The following is a 19,974-nucleotide window of genomic DNA, read 5'->3' as shown; positions in this document are numbered from 1 at the left end:
GAAAAGTTTTTGTGGTGTTGGGAGTAGCTTGTGATTAGAAATTCATAATATACAATCAACATGAACCTTCTGTACAGAAAAAAAGTTCCATTACCACACATCCTGTGGTAGCATGTCAGAGGTGAATACTGTTCTTTTAGTTAATCTTTCAAAAGTAGGTCAATATTCATATGCTTTTTCAATTTTTGTATTTTCCACACATAAGCCAATATTTTCACACTTCATTAATTATGAGTGATCCTACATATGCCCAACTTCAAACCCAAATACACCACTGAAATTACTTTGCTCGAGAGATTTAATGAATTTTACTGCTATCTTTACAAAGCTTTTCTTAAATAATTCTAAAGTTCTACTAGCTGTACCTGAAGGCTGCTATCTGATACATGATCCTAATTTGCACCCAAGTGCCAAATGTTCTTAATTTATCTTCCCATTTGCAGTTTTTGCTTGGCAACATTGATCAGCTGGAACCGCTTTTCCAAACAAGATGTTAAGGCTGGTTCCAAGTTAAATGCTTCTTGTGCGGACAGTTAAGGGCTTGAAGATTTTGTCAGGCATCCAGCGCTTGCTTTTCCATCAAACAAACAAAAATAGGGTTTTTTTTAAATAATCACTTGAAGACATTAAATTTACCCATCTGCATGGTGTGACTGCTGCATGTCACTGGAGTATCTGACTGCAAAGCTATCCCTGGCCCATAACACACAACACTAGAAAATAGAAACAGGAGAGCTCCACACAGCCAATCTCACTTGCTCTGGCATTCAATATGACCATAGCTGATCCATGCCGGTCTCAACTCCTCTTCTGTGCCAGATCCTCATAACCATGACATTTTCAATCTGTCAAATACAGGCAAACCCTACTATATGCTACTTCAATCAATGCGAAATTCATTTACAGCAATTTGGAAAACTGACCATTTCCTGTTTTGTGTGTGTAATTATTCAGTTACTGCAAGATCTTTCTGGAAATTTCTGGAAAACTTGAGTTACAAGTACATTGTGTGAATGATCCTAAATAAAATATGCACAAATGACTGACTCAGTCAGACTTTGCGTGTGCCCCCTATTAAATATGGGGAAAAGAAAATGTGGAAAAGAATCTGACAGATATAAAAAGGAAAAGAAAAGCAATTACTGTAGAAGAAAAATGAAGTTATTAAACAACATGAAAATGGCGCCAGCAATGTGAAAATTGGACATTATCTGGGCTACAATGAGTCAACGGTATGCACAATTTTAAGAAACACGAATATAAAGAACAAGGTAAAGTTGTATCAGTTTCTCTAAGCATTCAAATTACTCAAAACAGAAGTCCATTAATGAATGAAATAGAATGGCTACTTCACCTCTGAGTTGAAGATTGTAACCAAAAGCGAATACCACTTTGTACAAAAAAGCATTGAAACCAAAGCTTTAAACATCTTTTTGATGCTTAAAGAATGTAAATTTCAAGAGGATACAGAAGCTTTTGCTGCAAGTTTAGGTTTGATTAACCGCTTTAAACATCAAACAGAATTACACAGCACAAGAATTACAGGGGAAGCTGATAAAAAAGCTTCTGCAAAATTTTTCAAAAAGGAATTGAACTTGAAGTCGCCAAGGATTTTTTTATCTAAATGTTGATCCTAACATGGAAAGGAGGATGGAAGTCAAAAAAAAAAATCTATCAACATCTGTGCAGTCAACTTTGGACAATTTTTTTTCTAAGAACTAGTTATGACGTAGTTATGAAATAAATGAAAAATATCTTTTTTTTATTAACTTTAATAGTTTTGACATGATATGCAGTTAAAATTTGTTTTTAAAAACACATTTTTATAAGTTGATGGACAATCTGAAAGGACAGGGGTTCATTTTAATTATTTCCATTGATTCTATTAATCGCTTAATGCAAATTTGTCTTACATGAGTACAAATTGGGATGAATTAATCATGTAAATCGTGCTTTTCATGTATATAACTATCTCCACCTTAAATATATCTAATGATGCTTCAGAGATTTATTATCTTCAAGAAGAAATTCCTACAAACCTCAGTTTTAAACAACCAGCCAAAATTCAGTAGCTATATTTCCTTGTTCACACTTCTCCTATTAATGATACTTGGAGAACGTTCATCTCCTAATGGTAAACAATTACATATGTATCATTTTTGGGTTAGCAAAGAGGAATTCCATGAGTTTTCAATAAAAATGCTTAATGTTCAGTTTTGCATGTTCAGTATCTTATTTGTAATGAATAAGTTTAGATTCCATCTTGCACAATATTGTTTTGAATACATTTCAGTTTGATTGTACCTTTGTAGAACTCCTTAATATACTTGTCGTTGCTGAGCAAAGGTCTTAGCTGTGATGATAGACAATGGAACTGAAGGCTGTGGAAAAGCCAGTATTGTGCTTTCTGAGGATTACTCTTTAGATCAGAATGTTCAGCAGTGCCCATCAACTAAACAGAGATAAACAAATAACAATAAGTTATTTCAACTTCTTCAACATCATGTGTCTTTAAACTAAAGATCTTTATGATGGGTGAGCAAACAGTTTTTTTTTAAAATCAACATTTACATCTATAATTGCCCTATCTTCCTTTCTCTGAATTCTAGAATTGAAAAACCCAACTTCTTCATCTAAATTACATACCCTGATCCATAATTATTCATCTATTATTTCCCATGCTTAGAACACATTTTTTAAAAAGATGTAGCACAATTTAATAGTGATACAATTATAAACAAGTCCTGAAGTCAGAATGCAACGCCAAGATGGATGACAACTACATTGCAGACTTATAAATAGGTCAAAATCACCTAAAACATGAATGACTGTAAAAATCCACACAAATTGAGAAGTAATTTATTTAAACTACGAACAAACAACCACATGATTAAATATGCAGACTTGTTTGGAACACTTGAAGCCTTCAAGAATCAATACACAGAGCTGCATGGCATAGCTTGAAAGAAATAAATTATGGATTCATCTGCTTGAAGGAGGCACTAATGCTCAAGTAACCACAATAGATAGCACAATAGCAAGTAATTTTGGAAAAGAATTGAAGTAATGAAGGAAGGAATTTCTCTTCTTTGTGGAGTTGACAATAGCTCAAGAGGAAAAAAAATTATTCTCTTCTAACTGCTTTAGTCATCAGGAAAAGGGGGCTCTACTAAATTATTCACCTCAGAAGTGAGTTATGAGAAAAGATTTACAAAGCAGAATGCAAAGTATACTGCCTGACCTGTTGAGTTTATACAGCAAAATGTGTTTTTACTTAATATGTACACTGCAGATACACCAAGTTGTACACAGCTTTCTGCTGGAAATACAGATCGATCAAGTAATTGTGCATTAGAAACTGCCTATTTCAAAGACCCATTTATTAAGAACCATTAACTAGAGATTTTAAAATATAAACAGAACTGCCCCGATGGACCTACTGCTTCTGCCTGCTCCTGCCCCACACATGTACTTCAACACTATCTTGCCCCCATCTCAACCAATCCCTTCCCACCGACATCCAGGTCGCCTCTCATGTTCTTTGTCACTTTTAAGAATTCCAATTCTCCAGCCCCACCACCTTATCTTAAGCATGGATCTGCAATTCCTTTACATAGACATTCCCCATAAGGAAGACCTCAGGGTCTTCTGCTTCTTTCTTGAACGCAGAGCTATTCCATCCTCATCTACTAATGCTCTCCTCGAATTAGCAGAACTTGTCCTTGCCCTCAAGTCCACCATTGTTTCCAGATCTAGGAGGTAGACATTTGAACACATATGAGCCCCAGTTATACCTACCGTTTTGTCAGTTATGTAGAACAGAGAGAGCCAAACAGGCTTTTTCCAGAGAGAGAGAGAAAGAGAGAGAGAGAGAGAGAAAGAGAGAGAGAGAAAGAGAGAGAGAGAGAAAGAGAGAGAGAGAGAGAGAAAGAGAGAAAGAGAGAAAGAGAGAAAGAGAGAGAGAAAGAGAGAGAGAGAGAAAGAGAGAGAGAGAGAAAGAGAGAGAGAGAGAAAGAGAGAGAGAGAGAAAGAAAATCAGTTCTGCAGTTTGATAGGTCTGGAACAGGGCAAACTGGCAAGCATGTGGAAAAATTCCATTTGGAAGACAGGTTGTGAGTGCTTAGTTCAGCCTGGTCAATGCCGTTGTGGTTCATGCTAGAGGAGAGGACTGGCTCTCTAATGTTTCACTTAGAATAAGAGAAACAAAAAGGCGCTCTGTGGTGACCTGAAAGAAAGAGGTTATCATCTGGAAAACCCTGAAGGGGCAAGTTTCATCAGCAAGACACTGAAGTAGCTGGTTACAAGGAATCAGTTGTGGGTGTCCAGCGAACAAATCTCTCTCTGAAAACCAACAAGAACCTTCCTGAGCAGTAACCATTTACCTTTCAAGCACCAAATCTTGGTGGAATTCATAAATCTTAAATTCTGTGCACAGTAAACTTGGAGGAATAAAAAGTGAGATTGGACTGTGAATCAAAGAATGTTTCTGAACTTACATACACATTACATACATGTGCGCTTAGAATTAGAAAGGAGTTAAGATAGGTTAGTTAATAATAATAAGTTAAAGTTTGATCCTGTTTTCATGTTTAAAGATAATTAAATGCAACTTTTGTTTAAATAACCATTGGTCTTGGTGAATATCTATTGCTGTTGCATTTTGGGGTCCTCTGGGCTCATAACAGTTGAGAGTACATATATTAATAATATAAATTAATTCCCGATTGCAACTTCAGTTGAGGATTTCTTGTACATAAAACATTCACTGTCAGTTTTTGAACTAAATCTGAACCAAAACTGCAGCATTTTATTTTGTTGTTAATAATGAGGATAAATATCACCAGTGAGAGCAAATTATTTTGATTTATAAAATAAATCCTTTAATCTTTAAAGGAACTTTAAAATTAGATGAATAAAATGATTGATTTTTGGAAGTGAAACAAGGTTGAAACTGAAACAAGAAATAAAACCTTAAGTTTCCATGTGCATAATTCTTCAACACTGGTTTAATCAGTTAAGTATTTGGGAAGTGAAACTATTACAGGTTTAATTTAGATGCTGGTTTTTTAGTGCATTGATTAACAGGCATGATTATAGAAGAGATACTGCCTCATGGCCCCAGGGACCAGGTTCACTTCCAACTTCCGATGATGTCTGTGTAGAATTTGCAGGTTCTCCTTTTGACAAAGCAGATTACCTCAGGATGCTCTAGTTTCTTCCTATGTCGCAAGGCTGGATTCTTAACAAATCATGAACTTTAAAGTGACATCCCCTTGTCTCTCCTGTTGTAGCACAAAGCATGCTTCTCTGTCTGCATATTCCAGTTTTTCATCTTTCATCATTTGACTGGCTGGACTAGAAATACCTCCTTGTGTATGCATTCATTCATGCCAAGAGATTAAGGTGTGTTACTTTTGCCTCATCCGGTGCAAATTCCCTTTCTGTTGGATTATGGATAGTGTGTTGACAATGTTTTACAAGTGAATCCCTACCTGGATCCAAACTTTCCAAACTCACTATCTTCTCTGGAATGTGTATCTGGCACACATCATTCTCAGTTTATGGATAATAGTTAATCTGCATATTTATAGGAAGTTGTCAGTTGGTAGATTTTGGTTTTGAAGATATCTTTCCCTTGTGTATTCAATCCTGGATAGTGCTTAGTTAAGATCTTCTCGATGGATGTTCTTTTCCAGTTGTGAGTGTAAGTAGCAGATTTCCCTTATGCATTATCACTCTTTTTAATTCTTCAAAGCAGTATTTCATAAGTTCAGAATTAATATTAAATATAAAGCAGGTAAGACTGTGGAAATTCCTAATATTTTTCTGGCAATCTGTATCAGTTACATGCAACTAATGCAGTATTGTGTCATGCAAAAAAGAAACACAAAAACTGAAGATACTGGAATCTTGAGCTACTAGAGGAACTCAGTGGGCCAAAGGTATCTATCGGTAGAAATCGTCAGTCGACATTTTGGGTTGGGACCTTAATCAAGACTAAAGTAAAAGGGGACAATATTGCATATATAAAGAGGAAAAGCTAGTTAAGGGACCAAAGGTGACAGGGTATTGGAACTGTGTGAGAGGTGGCAAGATCACTAATGATGGGTTGGGGGTGGGGGAGGGGGAAGAGAGAATGAAAAGTTAGAGAGAAAATTGTTCAGGAATAGGTTAAAAAAAAAGTGAAAATAATAGGAGGTAGGAGTTATCTAAAATTGGAAAAATCAATGTGCATGGTATTCATTTTGACACTGTCCAGGATTAATACAAAGTGTTATTTATGATTTTTCTAATATTCACAGTACAACAATCACATTAATCAAATATATTTACATTTCTTCTACTGAGTCTGGTTCTATCCCCCCCTCCACAACATAAAATAACAAAAACAAACATTAACTATTTAAATAAAGAAATTTAAACTTGCATGAAAAGGCAAAAACATTTATTTAACATAATAAACAAGATGCCACTGACCAAGGACAAATAAATTAAAAAAGGAAGAGCAAAGATAAACGCATTAACCACAGGGTCTGTTAGAGCTCATGCCCATCTTCCAGGTCTCTTGACTTAGCCTGATTGAAATGTCCACCCCTAGGAGAGGAAGGACAAGAGGTTGGGGGGGGGGGGGGGGGGGTAGGCAGTGAAGCACAGGGGACAGCACTATATCCTTACACCTATGTAACATAGTTATGCTTGCCAGATTTTAAAAGTATCAAATTTTTTAAATTGGATTATACATAACTTTCTCCAAGGGAGAATATGTTCCATATTCCAACATGCAATGTCCAGATGAGAGTCTGACTTCCAGCTAACTACTATGCACTTCCTGGCCACTGACAGAACAATCAACACAAATTGGATTTGAAATTTGGATAGCTTCATTGTAAGTCTTAGGTCCATGATGTTTCCCAACAGGAATATCTATGGGTCCCATGGAAACTCTTTACCTATGATTTTCTCTAGGGCATGGGCTAGCTCTAACCAAAAGGGCCTCATCTTGGAGCATGACCGGTTGAGTGCACAAAGGTTCCTGTCTCTATGCTGCACCAGAAACATTGATCCGAAATTTCTGGTTTACCTTTATTCAATTTCTGCGGCATGAGGAATAATTGGTGAAAGTTATACTGCAGTTTATATCGTGAGTTAATTATTGTGGTCATGCTATCACGACACAGCTCTGACCAGCACCAATTGTAACAATTAGGTCCGACTCCCATCTGTTATTTCTTAAGTTTACATAAGGCCTTACCCTGACGATGGTTGAGACAGAGGACAGATATTTTGTGTTGGAATGGCTAGGATACTTGAAAAGGTTGGCTGCAGTAAATTCAAGCTTAGACCCACAAAGAGCATAGGTGTTCAGTGAAGTGGTCACCCAATCCTAGTTGCTCAATAATGCAGTGGAGGCCACATTGAGAACACTAAATGCAGTAGATTAGGTTAAATGATGTGCATGTAAAGCTGCCTCACCTGGAAGTTCTCTTTGTGACCTTGGATGGAGGTGAGAAGATGTTGGATCAAGCTTTGCACTTTCTGTGATTATAGCAGAAGTTGGAAGGGTAGGTGGAAAGGGAAGAGCAGACCGGGGAGTCTTAGAGACAATTATCCCTGCGTCAAGCAGATAGGGATGGAGACGGGAAGATACGAATGGTGGTGGGATTGCACTAAATTTGGCAAAAGTGTCAGAGGATAATTAGCCAGATATTGAGCCAGGGGGTGTGGAATGTCAGGACCAAAGGATTCCATCCTTGTTTTGCCTGGTGGGAGAAAAGGTAAGAGCATAAGAATGAGAAATGAAGGAGATACAGATGTGGGTTTTTCAGTGATAGTGATAGGGAATCCCTGTTTATTAAAGAATGAGGACATTTCAAATGTATTGGAGTGAAAGACCTCATCCTGAGAACAGTTGCAGCAGAAATGGAGGAGTTGTCCCCAAAAAAGGGTGAGGTGAAGGAAGGGGAGAAAGGTGCCAGAAATGATTCAGGTAAATTTAAGTGCTGAGTGGAAGTTGGCAGTGGTTAACGAAATTGTCAAGTTCTGCACGCCAAGGCAGTTATTGATGTAGCGAAGTAAGAGTTGAAAGTGGTACCACGTGACCCCCCCCTTAGAACAGCAAGTTCCACGCCAGACAGCCTGCGGCTCCGAGAATTCTTTCATCTGTTGTCTTTTTGTAAACAACAGTCCATTAGTGACTCTCCAAAGCTTTTGCAAAGGCTTTTGGTGCCAGCCTGTCTAGGATGAGCAGAGCTCTAGTATTTCAAATAAGATCTGTTTCAAAGTGTTTGTATGTGACCTACACTAAAAAACCTGCCCCAATTTATCTCCCAAAAACATAACTATATACTGTGTCGGTGTGAGCAGTGGAAGAAGCACAGCCACCATGTTGAGGGTCGTTAATGACAGTTTTTATTCAAATTCAGCACGTCCCTATAAGGGCAGCATGAGCTCAGTTACCTGGTGTCTTGTGACATCATAATCACTGCCCATGGCTGCCCCGCCACATGGCGATACAAGCAGGGCCGGTTTGCCATGAGGATGTGGGCCGCCACACAACCCCCCCCCCCCCCCCCAGAACCAACTACGCATCCTGTCGCTTTGGCAGCTGGCCCTGGCACTTGGGCGCAGCCATCTGTACCGGCTGTGATGTCCAGATGGGCTGTCTTCAAGCAGTCCACCGTACAAAGTTCTCGTCTCCCCCTAAACGTCCAGGGTGAAGGTTCTGCCGAACCGGTGCAAGACTTTATATGGCCCCTCGTATGGTCGCTGTAGCGGTGCACCTTGTGGTCTCCTCCCCACAAAAATGAACTGGGCCGAGTCGAGCACTTTGGTGAGATGAAACAGCCGGGTGCCGTAGGATGCTGGGGGTGGGGGAGCTAGGGAGGCCAATTACCTGCGTAGGTCTGCCAGCAGGTTTTTGTCGGTGGCTGTGGTGTCAGTGTCTGGGCTGAAAAACTCACCCAGCAGGGAAAGCAGTGCTCTATAGACCATCTCCGCTGCTGAAGCCTGAAGGCCCTCCTTGGGTGCCGTCCTAATCCTGAGGACCCAGGGTAGTTCGTCTACCCAGTCTGGTCCAGAGTGCCTGGCCATAAGCGATACCTTCAGGTGCCTGTGGAACCTCTTAACCAACCCATTGGACTGCAGTGGGTATGCTGTGGTGTGGTGGAGCTTGACCCCCAGGAGCTTCGCCAACTGAGTCCACAGGGCGGACATGAACTGCGCCCCTCTGTCGCTAGTGATGTGCACCGGGACTCCGAAACGGGTGATCCATTGGCTGACCAGAGTCCTGGCGCACGTCTCTGCGGTGGCCTCCTTAATCGGGACGGCCTCCGGCCACCTTGTGGTCTGATCCACCACCATAAAGAGGTAATGAGCCTCCTTGGACACCGGCAGGGGCCCCACGACATCAACGATGATGTGTTGGAATCTGTGAACCGCCGGGTCGAAGTTCTGGATAGGGGCTCACATGTGTCGCTGGACCTTTGAGGTCTGGCACCTGGTACAGTTCCTGGCCAGTTCCGCCACCTCCTTTTTCAGCCCGTGCCACACAAATCCGCATGGTTGTCTTTACCGCGAACTCGTGGATCAGACTGAAGACCTTTGCCCTCCAGTGCGACAGGACCACCAGGCACGGTGTGCCTGTTGAGATGTCACAGACCAATGCGTCCGGGCTGCTGGGCACCTGGACATCCTTGAGTTTGAGGCTCGAGATGGCGGTCCACAAGGCCTGCGTCTCCACATCGTTCCTCTGTGCCTGAGCCAGTTGCTCATAATCCAGACCAGGCGTGAGAGCGTTGATGGCTGGACAGGAGAGTGCATCCTCCACTACATTGTCCTTGCCAGCCCTGTGTTGGATGTCAATCGTAAACTCGACACGTACAAGAGGTGGTGCTGCTGTCTGGTGAACCTTGGATCCTTGGCCATTGCCAGTACTTGAGTGAGGGGTTTGTGATCTGTGAAGGCTGTGAACGGCATGCCCTCAAGGAAGTAGCAGAAATGGTGGATGGCCAAATACAGCGCCAGGAGCTCCCGGTCGAAAGCGCTGTATTTGAGCTCAGGCGGGCGCAGCTGCTTGCTGAAAAAGGCCAGCAGGCGCCATTGTCCATCGAGCCACTGTTCCAGAACCCCCCCCCGCCCTCCCACCACTGCCATAGTTGAGGCGTCCACAGAGAGCACCATGTGCACCTCCGGCCGCAGGTGCACCAGCAGTGTGGCGTTGGCTAAAGCCTCCTTTGACGCGATGAAAGCCTGACCGCCTCCTCTGACCACGATAAAGTCTTTTCTTTGGTGGCCATGAGCACGAACAATGGGCGCATGGTGCGCGCGGCTCCAGGGATGAAACGGTGGTAAAAGTTTACCATCCCTACGAACTCTTGGAGCCCTTTCAGGGTGAAGGGTTTGGGGAATCATTGAACAGTCGCTACCTTCTCCGGCGCGGCCCAAGCCACCGAAATGGTGTGCCCCAGGAACTGGAGGGACTCCTTGCCAAACTGGCATTTGGCCACGTTGATAATGAGGCCGAAGTCTGCCAGCCGGGCAAAGAGTGTGCAGAGGTGGGCTTTGTGTTCATCGCGGTTGCAACTGGCAATGAGAATATCATCCAGGTAAATGAACACAAAGTCCAGGTCTTTTCCAACCGCATCCATGGAGTGCTGGAACGTTCTGGGTGCGTTCTTTAGACCAAAGGGCATACGCAGGAACTTGAAAAGGCCCAAAGGGGTGATAATGGCCATCTTACCCATGTCATCTGAATGCACCGGGATCTGATGGTATTCCCACATGAGGTCCACTTTGGAGAAGACTCGTGCACCATGGAGGTTGGAGGAGAAGGGCTGTACGTGGAGCACCGGGTACCTGTCGGGGGTGGTTGCATCGTTCAACCGACGGTAGTCCCCACATGGTCTCCAGCCCTTGGACGATTTCAGGACCGTATGGAGCAGCGATGCCCAGGCGCTGTCCGAGCGCCGGACAATTTCCAGTTCCTGGAGCCTGGAGAACTCCTCTTTTGCCTGCTGGAGCTTCTCTGGCAGCAGCCGTCTGGGTCTAGTGTGCAGCGGGGAGCCCTGTGTGGTGATGTGGTGGAAGACCCCATGCTGGGGCAGGGCGGCATTGAACTGTGGCTTTAAGATGACGGGGAATTCGTGGTGGATCTCGTCAACTAGTCCCTGATGGCGGCTACAGTGGCGATTTCGGGCCTGCGGTCTTCTGCTGTGTCCAGTCGGGTGGAGTGGAACGTTCGGGCGTTGACCAGCCTTTTGCCCTTTATGTCAACCAGTAGGCCATGAGGTCTGAGAAAGTCAGCCCCTAACAGCGCGGTGCCCACAGAGGCTAGGTTTAACATCCAGTGGAACTTCTCCTTCCCGATCTGGATCTGTGCCCTACAGGTGCCGAAGTTCCTGATGGTGGAGCCGTTGGCTGCCCGCAGGGTTGGACATCGAGATCAGGTACGAGCCTCTAATGCTGTGGGGTGAGGGAGGAAGGACGCTAAGCTCAGCCCATGTCCACCAGGAATCGGTGGCCCATGGATCTATCTGTCACATGAAGGAGGCCGTTTGTGTGGCCAGCCATTGCAGCCATCAACGGCGGCTGGCCTGGTCATTTCCCCGAAACCCGCAGAATTGGTGGCACTTACGGGCTTGCACTCCCCAGCGCTGGTGGTAGAAACATCAGATCGATCGGCTTGCGGTCGGCTGGTTCCTGGTCATGCCACCTGGTTGAGGGCTGCCTCGTTCACACTCTTCGTGCGCCAAAGGACATCCGCATGGGCTGTTGCTCTCCTCGGGTTTGAGAAGTCTTCATCTGTGAGGAGCAGCTGGATGTCCTCCGGCATCTGTTCCAGGAATATCTGGCAGACCCACGTTGAGGGTCGTTAATGACAATTTTTATTCAAATTCAGCACGCCCTTTTAAGGGCAGCATGAGCTCAGTCACCTGGTGCATTGTGACATCATAATCGCTGCCCAGGGTGCGCGCTGGAAGGGAAGATGGAGTCAGAGAGAAACCTCTGAAGACGCCATTTCCCCATGGCTGCCCCGCCACGTGGCAATGCAAGCAGGGCCGGTTCGCCATGAGGATGTGCGCCGCCACAATACAATGCAAACACAACATAATCTGTCATTCAACAAATTCTGGAAATTCACTAGTCATAAAAATTATCACAAGGAATAGTAAAATTCGGGAAAAAAAATTATCACAAAGTAAAATTATATTTGCAAACCATTGCTTAGAGCAAGTTTATAAATGGAGAAAATAAGTAGTTTAGAAGACAATGCACTCTCAGTTACAGATTGAACAAATGGAAACTGAAATATCCAGCAACTTTTTCTCTGTAACTTTTCGCAGTTATGCAATTTTTGAATTTCCTGTTGTATTCAAGGAGAGACTGACTTACCTGGGGAGCAGGCAAAATGATTTTCACTGTCTGCGTGCCAAATAATTCAAAAATGCCTGAAAACTCAAAATACTACAGGTATTTTGTTATAGTTTTAGGATGTTGTTCAGCAAGAGATAACAGTTAGTACATTGCACATCCTTCCCTTTTTGAAACTCAAAAAGAAGAAATCAAGCAGCAAACACGAGTGGATGAAAGCATATCTTCCAACAAAGCTATCCACTATGGTCATTAAAATCTAGGCATAATGATCAAGAACCAAAGGATCGAACATTTATGTTTATCTTTCTTTAGTTTACCTTTTTAATGTTGTGAGCAAGGTGAGGACTGATCCAGTAGACGTTGTTCACAAATGGCCAATAATCTTTATGCTGTTCATATATCTGTTGAAATCAAAACATGAACAATTATAACATATTTATTTTCAACTCCCCAACATCAAGAACTTAATTTTCACAAGGTTGTTTTTTTCCCCCCCATTTGTATGCAGCAAATGCCAAAAGCAATCAATATTTTCTTATCTTAGTACACAGCTTTAAAACTCGATTCTTATCAAGGCACAATGCATCTCCACAAGTGCTGAATCAAGAAGTACCCTGCAACTTTTACAAAAAAAGACACTCAAAATGGATGATTTCCCCACATCCATTTCATTATTACATGACCTCACGCTCAAAGAAATTTAAAGTAATAAACGTTCTGCTTAAATACTTCAATAATTGCAGTATCTCCAAATGACAGCAATTCAACACGAATGCAAAAACCTCCCTACCTTCTTTAAGAAAGCACTTACATACATGCTTTACTAATGAGCAGTGATACATAGAAGATAGGAGCAGGAGTAGGTCATTCGGCCCTTCGAGCCTGCTCCGCTATTCAATGAGATCATGGCTAATCTTAAAGTTCAGTACCCCATCCCCGCCTTCTCTCCGTAACCCCCAATTCCCTTATACTGAAGAAATCTATCCAATTCCCTCTTAAATATATTCAATGAACCTGCCTCTACTGCTCTCTGTGGCAATGAATTCCACAGATTCACCACCCTCTGGGTAAAGAGATTCCTCCTCATCTCGGTTCTAAATGGTTTGCCTATTATCCTCGAACCATGGCCCCGGGTTCTGGACTCCCCCACCATTGGAAACATCTCTTCCGCATCCATTCTGTCCTGTCAGAATTTTATATGTCTCTATGAGATCCCCTCTCAATCTTCTAAACTCCAGCGAGTACAATCCCAATTTGCCCAATCTTTCCTCATAAGTTATTCCTGCCATTCCAGGTATCAGCCTGGTGAATCGCCTCTGCACTCCCTCCATTGCAAGAACATCCTTCCTTAGATAAGGCGCCCAAAACTGCACACAATACTCCAGGTGTGGTCTCACCAAGGCTCTGTACTGCTGCAGTAAGGTATCCTTATTCCTATACTCAAACCCTCTTGAAATGAAGGCCAACATACCATTTGCCTTTTTAACCGCCTGCTGTACCTGCATGCTCGACTTCAGCGACTGGAGCACAAGAACCCCTAGGTCTCTCTGCACTTCCCCATCTCCCAATCTATTGCCATTCAAATAGTAATCTGCCCTCCGGTTTGTATTACCAAAGTGGGTAACCTCACATTTATCCACATTGTAGTGCATTTGTCATGTATCTGCCCAGTCCCCCAATTTATCCAAATCATACTGGAGCTTCCTGACCCCCTCTTCAGTGCACACAACCCCTCCTAGCTTAGTGTTGTCTGCAAATTTGGAGATATTACATCCAATCCCCTCATCTTGAGCATTAATGTAAATTGTGAACAGCTGGGGTCCCAGTACAGATCCCTGTGGCACCCCACTGGTCACCATCTGCCACTCAAAAAACGAGCCGTTTATCCCACTCTCTGTCTTCTATCTCCCAGCCAGTTCTCAATCCACATCAATACCTTGCCCTCAATCCCATGAGCCTTGATTTTGCATGCCAGTCGTTTATGTGGGACCTTATCGAAGACCTTTTGGAAATCCAGGTACTCCACATCCACTGGCTCTCCCCCATCTATATCCACAGTATTAAGCCAGTTTACAGAAATACCTAGATCTATGCCATATAGTACAAAACTTCTAGAGTGGCAGTCATGTTATTTTTTTTTAATTTCTTAGACATACAGCACGGTAACAAGCCCTTTCAGCCAACAAACCTGGGCTGCCAAATTACACCCATTTAATGTGGGAGGAAACCAGAGCATCCAGAGGAAGCCCACACAGACATGGGGAGAATGTATAAAGTCCTTAAAGACAGGACCAGATTTGAACCACAGTCCTGGTCAATGGCGCTGTAACAGCATTGTGCTAACCACTACATTAACCATGCTGTCCCTTGGTTAAACCATAATATAACTGTAGTAAACCACTGTATGTATATATTTATCTGTCTGGGCACACCCATTGGCTGGCTATACCTATGGCCCCTCCCACAAGCTCCTGAATAAAAGTGAATGTCCCTCAGCCCCCTCCTCAGTTCAAGACAGTCAACCAGCAGAGATAGGCTTTTATTCACAACAGAATGAAGGCACATCAGTTTTGATCAACTTCAGTCTTTGAGTCATTGATGTGCATCAATTTTATTCACAAAAGTCTTGACAATGGAGGAGATTCTGAAGCCAGAGAAACTGGAAATTGATCCTCAATCATCCAAAGAATCTACAAACTTTGAACTTTGGCTGTGCTGTTTCAAGGTGTTCCTGCAGGCATTATCAGTCATCATTCGGTCAGAGAACGATAAGTTACAGGTCCTGCACTCCTGAGTCGGGCTCCTGGTGTACTCAGTGATCAGGGTCATCACGTCGTATCTGGAGGCAATCAACATATTGAAAGGTCAGTACCTGAGAAAGGTCAATGCCAGACACCTCCTCGTGACCCAAAAGCAACAACACAGGGAGTCGAACGCCGAACATCTCCGGGCCCTGTGAATCCTCAGATGTGTCTGTGTGAAAAAGGCCGCGACAGCCACGAAGTACATAGAGGACCTGGTTACAGGCATCAGGTCCAATTATATCCGCCAGAGACTACTAGATCAAGGTGAGCTCAATCGGAGTACGAAAGCCGAATTGCCAGGCACACTGGAGGTGGCCATTAAGAACATGGAGGTCTACTCAACCAACAACATGGCTGCCTCGTGGTTGCCATCGTCAGGTTCCACCAGCAATCCGACCACGGCAGCTGTACACCACAAGCGCCTGACAATGCTACCACCATGTCCCACCAGTAACCCAACCACAGGAAGAAAGGAAACTATGCTAAAGTGTGCAGATCAAAACCACCCCTCCCTAGCAGCGCCACTTGCAGGCCGCCAACAATCCTGGGAACTAGCGGCACCACGTGCGAGTCGTGGACGCTATCTCCGAGACCCAGCAGCATTGCGCGTAAGCCACCATCTTCAAAATTCAGCAGTGCTGCATGGGGGCAGCCATCTTAGATGCAACCATCTCCCGACTCCACACTTGAACTCTCTGACGTAGCAACAAACATCAACCAGACACTAGCTTCCATCACACTCGACCAGGGCGGTCCCTATCAACTCACCAGAATGATGATGGACATGAAAGTAAATGGCCATTTGACGAGTTGCCTGTTCAAAAGAGCTTCATCCACCCCGACACAATGCAGTGCTACTCCCTCATTGCAAGGCCAGTAAGCCAAAAGTTCTCCTTGGCCTTCAAGGTCACATAGAGCAGATATCCACAGCTACTGTGTTGTGACTCTAACCATGTGGGGCACAAACTATCAAAATTTAAACCTCTGGTGATGCCACAGGTCTGTGCTGCCATGCTACCGGGACTGGACTTTCAATGTCACCTTAAAAACATGATGATATAGTACAATAGGCCCCAGACACCATTCATTGTTGGTAGCCAGATTTGTCGCCACATATCCACCAGCTCAATGCCAACGACTGCATACAGGCACCCCAAACTGTCCAGGACCCTATCACTGTACTGCAGTTACAGCTGGAACCACGACAGTCATAGTGAAAAACCAAACCTGCCGAAAGATTTAATTAAAAATTGCATCATCAACACTTCATCCCAGTAGACGTTTTTTAAAAACAATGGGTGGCAAATATATACATACTGTGGTAAACCAGAGTATGCATATACTCATCTGTCTGGCACATCCATTGGCCAATTGTACCTGTGGCCCCTCCCAAAGGCTCCCGAATAAAGGTGACTATCCCTCAGCCCTCTCCTCAGTTCAGGATAGTTGACCAACAGGGATGTGCCTTCATTCTATGGATTTTAGGAAGGCCTTCAATAAGGTTCCACATGGAAAGCTGGTAAGGAAGGTTCAGATGCTAGATATTAATGTTGAGATAGTCAAATGGGTTCAATGGTGGCTGAAATGTAGTTGCCAGAGAATCATGGTGGATAAATGTGTCAGGATGGAGCCCATACATGGAAGAGATAGGAACAAATATCTAAGAGTGCTTCCGGCCTCTTTAGTCCTGTATTGATCTTCTTCCTTGAAGACACACATACATCAATGCTGTGTGATTCCAGCTTGCAAGCAAATCCTCTGTGAAATCCAGACTGATACTATTTTTTTTAAATCTTTGGTTTTCTTTCTTTTCTAATAGTTCATATTATATTTACTGCATTTTATTTAGTGGAGGGGGGGTTATAATTTCCATGTAATTATTCTATTTCCTATTTTACTTAAGCACTGCTTGTATTAATTGTATAATTGGAAACTTTAAATAAAATATTCAAAAAAAAAATCAATCCATTGAAAATTACACTGCTTTACCATCAATGATTCATAATCATTTTTAACTAAAACTCCTGTACCTTTGGTAAATCAATGATTATATGCTTACTCATTTATTTTATAATGACAAGTTCATGACTTGACAGAAACAAATTTCTCAACTTCAAACTATTTCCAGAAGGCAAAAGTTATACTTGACTACATATCAATTGTAATTTTTAAAAAAATGTATGACACAGCCACATCAAAGAGTGGACAGCTTCTTCAACAGCTTTACAGTCTTCAAAACCTGATAATTTTGAACTACAATACATACCATAATGGCTAAACAACTAGATTATATTCATGAGAAACAAACCAAGTTTTACTGATAACACATTGTTACTTCATCAACAATTTTTAAAAAATGTTTTAAAAAATCGACCTTGTCTTCCAGAAGTCCATGACACATTATGTTGTTCATTTCTTTGCAGAGTCGTTCCAATCCTCCATATTTGGACCAAACATTTGGATTATTGGTTGAGAGCAGCCCTTCCACAGTTGTCTTCAAGGAACCCAAAAGCTTCCAATGTTCTTGTCTATGACAGGTTTAAATACATAGTCACTCAGAACTTACAACAAAATAACCTATTACAAGAACAGTTTAACAACAAACCCAAATTGCAGTTCATTCAAATGCCTCTGAAATGGTCTATCAAGTCATTCATCTAAAGCAGTGGTTCTCAACCATTTTCTTTCCACTCACATACCACTTCAAGTAATCCCTATGCCATTGGTGCTCTGTGATTAGGAAGAGATTGCTTAAGGTGGTATGTGAGTGGGAAGGGAAGGTTGAGAATCACTGCTCTAGATCCAATTGTTACTGAAATATTTTGCTTGAGAAAAATGGTTATTGGCCCATTTCCACTGGAGTTATGAAAATGTGCACATAATGAGTCAATTGGATACAATTAAAAGTGGCTTTCAAACTTTTTCCACTCACATACCACGTTAAGCAATCCCTTACTAATCACAGAGCACCTATGGCATAGGGAATACCAAAAGTGGTATGTGAGTGGAAAGAAAAAAGTTGAGAACCACTGATCTAAAGAGCAATTTGGAATCTTCAATGGCACCCAACACCCAAAAAATAAACTCAAAAAAGTTAGCACCTTTCTAATTCCAAAGTTCCTTCTATTACATAATGATATACTCACAGTACAAAATAAAGATCATAACTTATAATCAGCTATTCTGATAATCTTGCAATTACAGGGACTACCAACCTAATAACCTAGGAAGGTGAGAAGAGCTCAGTGAACCTTGTACTTACAAAAATAAAATGTCAAAAAAAAATGTTAAGTGTCTTACTACATAATGGAAAACCACAAGCAACTAAAATTGGAGCTCTGTTTGTCTAAAATTGATGTTTGAACACATTGCAGATTAGGCACACAAACATAAAATTTAAGATGCAGATTATGTTTGCAAGTTGAATCAGTTAATCTATTCTACAATTTGAAATAGTCTTAAAAAAAACACTACCAAAGCCAATGAATTAAATTTAAATGGTAAAAATAAAATTGAATGCTGAGCACACAAGGATTCTAAAAGCAGAGAATTTAGAGATTTTGGCTAGGAATTATGAAAAAAAATTTACAAGAATAGCCATAACCTCAAAATTAGCACTTAATTCAGTCCAATTGAGATACTTTCATGTAATGTGAGAAGCATGAAAAAAAATCTAATTAGTCAAGAAGAATATCCTTGTTCTTTACTCCATAAAAACTAAAAAATATACTGTGAAGATTAATCATTAAAACAAAATCCAAGAGATAATGAATCAGATTTTAGGGGAGAAGGTCACATGTACAAGTGGTAGGGAAGATGCTTTATTGCTATAAAAGCAATAAAGACTGAAAAGATTTGCTTTCCAGAGTGTTCCATGTTCCCTTGAAGCTGAATAGAGGTTTCTCCTCAGATTTATCAATTTATTTTATATTAGGATTTTAGTTCTGATCTCCAAGCAGGATAAAATATTATCTGTAATGTTATTAGAACTGTACAGACATCCAACTTTCATCACACCATCTTCATTTTTCTTGAGAACAAAAAAATATGGAAGAAGGATGGGTAAATGAAGTCAGACAACACTCTGGACCACTGATTCACAGAAAAAGCTTCTGTTAACCGAAATCATGAATCTAATTCTTTGTCATAAAAAAAACATAGGGAAACTAGTTTTCTTCAGGAAAGAAAACTCACTATCCTAACCAGGCTGGCCTTTTTATGCTTCCAGATGCTATCTTTATCGTCTCCTCAGTGAAGGTACAATTCAAATGGTGGTATTGAGATTTCCATTTTGAAGGCCTTTCCAATAATGCCTTTTAATTTATCTGCAAGACTGAAACACCTATTGCTCAATTCATGAATTGCAGATATTCTAAAAATAGCAAGTCATCACCCAACACTGTCAAAGATCACATCACCACGTTCTTGGAAATGCATTTGGTAACCATTTAACATAGACAACAGTTATGATCAGTGACATCATAAATGTGAGTGACTGGAGAACTTCTGAGTGACATCACCCAACATTTTGTGGCCCAACCACTGATGTTCATCTCTTTTTACTTCAAATCAGAGGTTTTTGTTCTCAAAAAATGTACATTTGAGGTGACAATCAGCAGTAATTACAGGTCTTTAAAAGTGATGGGGGGGAGATGAAATTGAATGGGCACAACCCAAATGAACTGGCAGGGTTGTGGGCAGGAAGCAAAGGGAAAATGACTCCCCCTCCACATGAACCAAGTCGCCTCCTGCGCTGCCATTATTTTCTGATGATGGTTGTCGCTTCTTCCTGGGCGCA

General features: G+C 41.9%; 1 protein-coding gene across 6 annotated transcripts in view; it reads right to left on the bottom strand.

The window, feature by feature from the left end:
* Positions 1-19,974, bottom strand: part of rubcn (rubicon autophagy regulator) — a 118,148-nt gene that overhangs the window by 48,463 nt on the left and 49,711 nt on the right. For 4 of the 6 annotated variants that reach the window (XM_069897171.1, XM_069897172.1, XM_069897170.1 and 1 more), the window contains exons 2-4: positions 17,551-17,704; positions 12,690-12,773; positions 2,305-2,452 (exon numbers count right to left, since the gene is read on the bottom strand). In XM_069897171.1, the coding sequence (XP_069753272.1) occupies positions 2,305-2,452; positions 12,690-12,773; positions 17,551-17,589 (271 nt within the window). In that variant the 5' untranslated portion in view covers positions 17,590-17,704. Of the gene's footprint in view, positions 1-2,039; positions 2,123-2,304; positions 2,453-11,632; positions 11,710-12,689; positions 12,774-17,550; positions 17,705-19,974 lie in introns of those variants that run through there. The other 2 variants (XM_069897173.1, XM_069897174.1) reach the window with 2 other exon arrangements.

The sequence above is a fragment of the Narcine bancroftii genome, chromosome 9, assembly GCF_036971445.1.
Source record: "Narcine bancroftii isolate sNarBan1 chromosome 9, sNarBan1.hap1, whole genome shotgun sequence".
NCBI classification, from domain to species: Eukaryota; Metazoa; Chordata; class Chondrichthyes; order Torpediniformes; family Narcinidae; genus Narcine; species Narcine bancroftii.
Note: the sequence above shows the minus strand (reverse complement) of the source record. Positions and strands in the feature narration are given on the sequence as shown.